The sequence below is a fragment of the Drosophila tropicalis genome, unplaced genomic scaffold (assembly GCF_018151085.1).
Source record: "Drosophila tropicalis isolate 14030-0801.00 unplaced genomic scaffold, ASM1815108v1 contig_694, whole genome shotgun sequence".
NCBI lineage: Eukaryota > Metazoa > Arthropoda > Insecta > Diptera > Drosophilidae > Drosophila > Drosophila tropicalis.
This window is the reverse complement of record NW_027173176.1, coordinates 662824-669399: the sequence shown is the minus strand read 5'-3', so window position 1 is coordinate 669399 and position 6576 is coordinate 662824. Positions and strand designations below refer to the sequence as shown.

The 6576-nt window shown below is 45.1% G+C and overlaps 3 protein-coding genes across 3 annotated transcripts; all 3 read left to right on the top strand.

Moving 5' to 3' along the window:
• The first annotated feature begins 267 nt into the window (after nt 1-267).
• On the top strand, nt 268-2544 carry LOC137578934 (dynein axonemal intermediate chain 4). Its single transcript, XM_068292557.1, has 2 exons — nt 268-499; nt 561-2544. The coding sequence occupies exons 1-2, from the start codon at nt 308-310 to the stop codon at nt 2436-2438; spliced, it is 2070 nt and encodes a 689-aa protein (XP_068148658.1). The 5' UTR covers nt 268-307; the 3' UTR covers nt 2439-2544.
• Nucleotides 2545-2695: 151 nt separating this feature from the next.
• RabX5 (RAS oncogene family member RabX5) lies at nt 2696-3964 on the top strand. The gene is made up of 6 exons (XM_068292558.1): nt 2696-2966; nt 3062-3163; nt 3220-3284; nt 3347-3480; nt 3544-3778; nt 3844-3964. Exons 1-6 carry the CDS (start codon nt 2728-2730, stop codon nt 3900-3902), a joined length of 834 nt encoding a protein of 277 aa, XP_068148659.1. The 5' UTR covers nt 2696-2727; the 3' UTR covers nt 3903-3964.
• Nucleotides 3965-4810: 846 nt separating this feature from the next.
• On the top strand, nt 4811-6363 carry RpL23A (ribosomal protein L23A). Its single transcript, XM_068292801.1, has 3 exons — nt 4811-4966; nt 5355-5749; nt 5828-6363. Exons 1-3 carry the CDS (start codon nt 4936-4938, stop codon nt 6215-6217), a joined length of 816 nt encoding a protein of 271 aa, XP_068148902.1. The 5' UTR covers nt 4811-4935; the 3' UTR covers nt 6218-6363.
• Nucleotides 6364-6576: the final 213 nt, after the last annotated feature.

The window sequence follows — 6576 nt, the reverse complement described above, 5'->3', positions numbered from 1 at the left end:
CTTTATAAATATTTATAAATTTATATGCCAAATCACAATGTGTAAGATTGTTAATGAAATTCAAATTACCAGTTGTTGTTGTTGTTTGCCAATTGCAAGAGAAACAATGAATATGCAATTACATATCTCAGTTCAGTTCAGTTCAGTTCATGTCAGTTGGGTGATGAGGGAATCGGCTGTGCACTTTACTGGGGTGAGTTGGTTTGGTAACGCTTCGTTGCCATGTTAGCACATAAAGCACCAAAAACAAAAGTAAAAAACAAAGTCTTCAAATGCTACAAAATTGAGTTACTGGAACTGAGAGAAGATGTCGCGGATTTTGAATAAAGATTATCGTTCCGAAGATTTTGAACAGCTCAGCCAGATGATACGGAATCATCCATTGATGAAAACGAATCGGCCGGACATGGAGCAGCATTTGCAGATGCAAAAGCTGCGCACTCCGGAATATCGTACTAAATGTGTGATGAGAGCCTCCTTGGATGACATAGCTCTGGGTGTAGGTGATTCTTAACTGGAGTCCATTATGAGCTGGCATCATTTGCTTTTTCCGTTTGCAGATCAATCTGTGTAAGCTGCAACTGGGTCGAGAAGAGAAGCAGCCTGGACGTGGAGCGGCGACTGCTCCTGGAATGGCAGTGGCCGTGATGGAGCCACAAAAAAAACGCAGGCCAACTAAATCCGCCAAGGAGGCAGCCAATATGCCCTTTATTAAGGTTCTCTTGCGCATCGATAGGCCCAAGGTGCTGTTCGAGCGACGCAGCATGACGGCTCTGGCGGACAGTGAGGAGGGTCGTCTCGTACTAGAGGACAATAAGCGTTACGAGGAACTTCTCGCCGGCACCGACAAGACGCGACGCACTGTCGATGCGGACACCCAAACCCTGACAGCTCTGAAGAAGTCGCGACTGGTGAATACCGAGCGGTTGACTACCCAACAAGTGGGCTCGTATGTCTCGAACTTTGAGATGTTCGACACGTATCAGGACCTGGAGACATCGACCACCAGTGTCCAGGTGCAGGGTCAGAAGAAAATGGAAGTCACCACCTATCGAGTGGGCGGTGTCGACCAGTTTGTGGCCATCAATAGTTTGCCCAATTTCAAGCTAGCCCTCATGCTGACCATGCGCATCCTGGCCAGCAATGTGTATGAGCCACAGCAGCGACGTTATCGCAATATGGCCATGCCCGATCCCCTGGCCGAGGATGTCAAGTTCAGGTATCGGCTGTGTCTGCTGTGGCGCCTGAATCCGCCCTCGTCGGCCCATCATCGGGCAGTGACCGATGTTAGCTTCTGCCCCAGCAATGGCGACATCCTGGCCGTAGCCTATGGTGTCTATAGCCACGCCAAGTTGAGGCGACTGCCACGTTGCGGCCATGTCTATGTGTGGAACATTAAGAATCCCGTCAACCCCGAACGCTGCTATGACTACCAAGTGCCCGTGGTCACTGTTCAGTTCTCGCCGGCCTGTCCCCAGCTCCTGGCCATTGGTCTGCACAATGGAAGCATCGAAGTGCGTGACATTTCCCGCCCGGAATTGCCTCCCTTGGCCAGGTCGGAGAGAGCTACCTCGCCGCACTTTGAACCCGTTATGGCCATCAAATGGTTTGCGGGAAGTCCCGAAGAGATAACCCCTTTTCTGACCATCTCCAGAACAGGAGCTGTTACCAAATACCGTCTTATCAATAGCCCCCATCTGGTGGGATTCGAGCAGCAGCGTCTACAGCGGGCCGAGGGTGAACTGGAGGGCATTCCCATTGACAGGCCACAGGTGACCGCCTCGCTGCAGGCCAATCGCCATCCACAGTGCCTGGAATTGGTATTGGATCCGGTTCATGCCGATATCTACTATGTCCTAACCGATGAGGGAACACTCTACAAGTGCTCGACGAATTATCCCCTACAGCATTTGGAACTGCGTCAAGTGCATGAGGGACCCGCTGTCTGCATGGAGTTCTCGCCTTGGTCCCCCAAATTGTATCTAACCTGCGGCAGTGATTGGTGCATACGGATCTGGCTGGCAGGAATCCTAGTGCCGATCATAACACTTCGGCATCATCTGTCGCCGGTTCACTGTGCCCGCTGGAGTCGCACTCATTCGACGATTCTCGTGTCGCTCAGTCGCAACACTCTGGACATTTGGGATTTGCGGAATAGCACACTCAAGCCCGTCTCCTCGACGGCCATTGAGGCGAAAATTCCTTATACAATCTTTCGCTTCACCCACTGTGGCCGCTCGCTGGCCGTGGGCAATGAAGAAGGCAATCTGTTGATGCTCTCCTTTGAGGATATGCCATTTCCACCACATTTCCAATATAAACAACTCAAGCGAGCCATTTTCAAGGCTCTGGCCATGGAACCAGAACTACGGCAACAGGTCAAAAGTGTTGGTTACTTTGGCTATTCCAAAGATAGCACTAAAAAAACGAAACGTTAAATCCAACGAAATAGAAACAAGTTTAACTTTATTCTTATCACTTAAACTTACTTCACTTGACCCTATTTACCTATTTTCCTTATCAAATGCAATGGCTTGGAGTATTTTGTGTGGCCCCCGCCAAAACCTTGAGTAGATAGGCTTAGGCAAAAGGTATCAAATCAAACAAAGCCACCAAGTTCAGGCTTGCGGTTTCAGTTGCTTTGGCTTTGAACCAACGACGACGACGGCTTGAGCTTTCCGGTTTGGATTTCAATTTGGGCTGTCAGTTGGATGTTAAACGCTCACCATGCCTCATCGATTGCGAGTGCCTGCTCCGCCACCCTCAATGAAACTGCAAGATTTGCGCACCCATTTGCGACATCTGCCTCTGGCCTACAGTCCGGAGCAGTCGCCGTTGAGTCGGGAAAAGGATTTTCATGCCCAGTTGCGGTATCAGCTGGAAATGCCAAGGAAACCAAAGCTAAGACCGTGCAAAGTCATATTTGTGGGTGACTGTTCGGTGGGCAAGACGGCCATAGTCAATCGGTTAGTTAGTGGACTCAATTGGCAGAAGGGATTCACTCTGAATGAAGTCGCTTCCTTATTTGCTCTCTCACTCTCTCTCTCTCTCTCTCTCTTAGGTTTTGCTATGATAAATTTCAATCGAATTACAAGGCCACAATCGGAGTGGACTTCGAGTTGGAAAACTTTAATATATTGGGTCACAATTTTAGCCTGGAAATGTAAGAGAATATTGTGAACAAAGTTGTTCTTTAAATACCTATTCATAATTACTTAGGTGGGATACGGCTGGTCAGGAGCGATTTAAATGCATTGCAGGTGCTTATTATCGCAATGCCAATGGTAAGTTGATTTCGCATATTATTCTTGGCAAATTCATTCGTAAAAGAGTTTTCTTTTTCAAGTCATCGTGGTGACATATGACATGTCCAAACGAGATTCCCTCGACTCGGCCAAAAAATGGCTTACCAGCGCTCTCAATTATAATACTAGCACAAGACCCTTGATCTTTTTAGTGGGCACAAAATCCGATCTCTTGGTAAGCCATTGAATTTGAATGTCGATAAAGATGACGACCTAGGTGTTTAATTCCAATTCATAGACAAAAGAAGAATTCATACGTATGGAACGTTTGGCTATTACGGTGGCCAATGATATTCAAGCAGAGTATTGGTCTCTATCGGCCCGATCTGGTTTTAAGGTCACAGAATTCTTCCAGCGTTTGGCTGGTTTGGCTTTTGAAACGGCCGTCAGACAGCATTTGGAGACCCTTAAAAATTGTTCGCAAACAGAGCAATTGGCGACGCATCAAACATCAGAGAAATCTCAAACATTTGGTAATCATTTGTCTGTTTGCTTTACTTACAAAATTTCTGCTTCATTAAGTTTGATTTGTTTGCAGATTTACGAAATTACTTTAAAAGTCGTCTGTACAGGCAAAAATCGGGCTGCGCTTGCTGACCAATTGCTAATCTTTAGTTTTTAGATTTAAATTTAAAATAAATCGTTTATTCCTTGCTAAATCCCAATGACACTTTATTCAATCAGACTGCGATTGAGCGATTGAGCGTAAACAGCAGCAGAATGATCTATGATGTAAGGCTGATGATGAGTATAAAATTGGGATAACAAATGCAACAGCAGCAACAAAAAAGACAACAAGCAGGCAATGCGGCTGCAGACAGCGACAAATTTTATGACAACAACAGCAGCAGCAGCAATAACAATAATCAAAACAGCAACACAAGCAAGCACAATCGAATCGTAGATAGCACTGCAACAACAAACTACAATAAAATGGCCAAAAATAGTTTTAGAGGACAGATGAGATTTACCACACCAAACTCTACTCAATTGTCATCATCACTATCATCATCACAGCAACAGCAACAGCAAAAACAGAAGCAGCAACAGCAATATAATGCTGGTAAAAAAAAGTGAAAATCTAATTAGTAATAGAATTAAATTTAGATTAGAAACTAAACCAAAGAGTTTTCGAAATTGCACAATTATTGCGAAAACAACCAAACCCAACCAGAACCTTAACGGCAGCAACAGCAACACCAGCAACAATAAATTTGAAAACGATTTACAAAAATTTGGTCGCCCTATCTCTCTGAGATCTAGGTGTTCATACAGACAGACAGACATGGCTAGATCGACTCGGCTGTTGATCCTGATCCAGAATACATATACATATATACTTTATCTGCCTATTACATACATTTTGGCTACTTTAATATGCCCAATAAGAAAAGCCTGGTCGAACCGATGAGTCGAACTCCAATCAGTGCTGTTATTCTCTCACGGTTTCCGTTAACAGTACAGTGTGCTGTTAATAGTACAGTGTGCTGTTAAGCGCACACAATGTGTGCTGTTAACGCTTAGCGTTGCCACTTATCGATTACTTCTGGCATCTCTACTGTCAACTGAGACTTCCGCCTTTTTGACAACTGCCCAATATTTTTCCTTTTCATTTCTTTTTCTCGTAGAAATGCCAGCTAAAAAGCCAGCCGAAAAATCCGGTGAGATAATTTAATAGAATTTTTAACAAAAAAAGTGTGAAAACAATACCAAATGAAAGGTTAAAGCAAGTGCTGTGCGTGGATATTAACAGAAATGTGTAAAAGCATTAATTTATCTGCGAAATACAATAAAATATTTCCCCATGTATGGCCACGTGCGAGAAAGACACCTCTTGGCGTAGTTCAGTAATGTCGCAATTGGCAAAGAGTAAATTAACAACATGTTGGTGCAATATTTGAATGAAATGTGTTAACTTATTAGATCGAGGCACTTTGACATAGCTTTGCCGATCGGCTATATCGGTTTTAACCTAACTTTTATTTGTTGCCATCCCCACACCAAATTTTAAGACTGTTTACTAATGTGCGTGTGTTTCTGTATTTGCAGCCAAGTCCGGCGATAAGAAGCCAGAGCAGAAGAAACCTGCCGCAGCTCCTGCTGCTGGCAAGAAGGATGCTCCAGCTACTTCCAAGACCCCAGCCGCTGCGCCCAAGAAGGCTGCTGCCCCAGCTGCCAAGAAGCCCGCCACTGCTGCTAAGAAGCCCGCAGTTGCAAAGAAATCAGTGTCCGCCGTCAAGGTTACCAAGCCTAAGGCCAAGGATCTGAAGAAGAAGGTTGCTGCTGGCAAGAAGCCCCAATCGGTGGTGGCTAAGCTCTCGGCCAAGGCTCGCGCTGCTGCCAAGGGTAAGAAGCCAGTAGGTAAGCCCGGTGCCAAGCCCACCAAGGGAACTGCCAAGGCTAAGGCTATTGCCCTCCTGAACGCCAAGAAAGTTCAGACCAAGGTAAGATAAAATCTATCCCCGCAGCTTTTGAATGTCATTTATTTATAGTTCCCTCCCACTCTTACTCCCGTCGTATAGATCATCAAGGGAGCATTCGGTACCCGTACCCGTAAGGTGCGCACCAACGTGCACTTCCGTCGCCCCACGACTCTGAAGCTGCCCCGTCATCCCAAATACCCAAGGAAGTCGGTGCCAACCCGTAACCGCATGGATGCCTACAATATCATCAAGTATCCACTTACCACGGAAGCAGCCATGAAGAAGATCGAAGACAACAACACTCTGGTCTTCCTCACACACCTGCGCGCCAACAAGAACCACGTGCGTGCTGCAGTGCGTAAGCTCTACGACATCAAGGTGGCCAAGGTTAACATTCTGATCAGACCCGATGGTCAGAAGAAGGCTTATGTGCGCCTGGCGCGTGACTACGATGCTCTGGATATTGCCAACAAGATCGGCATCATATAAACAGCTGCTTCAGGCAGAAACGAAGCGTTTTACATTTTCTACATAGAGTTAAAACTAAGCTGACACGATTAGAGAGCAAGGATGAACGTTTCAAAATGTGTTGTCTGGGTATAATAAACAAAACTAAAAAAACCATTAAACAAAAACGAATGGTCGCAAAGGGAGGGCGCGGGGATATTTCAATAATTATCTATAATAATTTTTATTTCAGCAACTTAATTTCAGAAGAGAAAGCAACGCAACTCAATTCAAGGTTAGTTTTAGAAATTAAATTTTAATGAAAAGTGTTAACAATTTATTTATTTTTGCAGATAGTCATCTAAAAAAAATCTCACAGAAGTAATTGGCAATGAAAAAGG

What these genes read in the sequence shown, in the direction of transcription:
- LOC137578934 (XM_068292557.1), top strand. Translation starts at nt 308, where the DNA reads ATGTCGCGGATTTTGAATAAAGATTATCGTTCCGAAGATTTTGAACAG. An exon ending in TGGATGACATAGCTCTGGGT is followed by an intron (nt 500 to 560) that starts GTAGGTGATTCT and finishes TTCCGTTTGCAG; the next exon opens with ATCAATCTGTGTAAGCTGCA.
- RabX5 (XM_068292558.1), top strand. Translation starts at nt 2,728, where the DNA reads ATGCCTCATCGATTGCGAGTGCCTGCTCCGCCACCCTCAATGAAACTG. An exon ending in AAGACGGCCATAGTCAATCG is followed by an intron (nt 2,967 to 3,061) that starts GTTAGTTAGTGG and finishes TCTCTCTCTTAG; the next exon opens with GTTTTGCTATGATAAATTTC. An exon ending in CACAATTTTAGCCTGGAAAT is followed by an intron (nt 3,164 to 3,219) that starts GTAAGAGAATAT and finishes ATAATTACTTAG; the next exon opens with GTGGGATACGGCTGGTCAGG.
- RpL23A (XM_068292801.1), top strand. Translation starts at nt 4,936, where the DNA reads ATGCCAGCTAAAAAGCCAGCCGAAAAATCCG. An exon ending in AAAGCCAGCCGAAAAATCCG is followed by an intron (nt 4,967 to 5,354) that starts GTGAGATAATTT and finishes CTGTATTTGCAG; the next exon opens with CCAAGTCCGGCGATAAGAAG. An exon ending in CCAAGAAAGTTCAGACCAAG is followed by an intron (nt 5,750 to 5,827) that starts GTAAGATAAAAT and finishes CCCGTCGTATAG; the next exon opens with ATCATCAAGGGAGCATTCGG.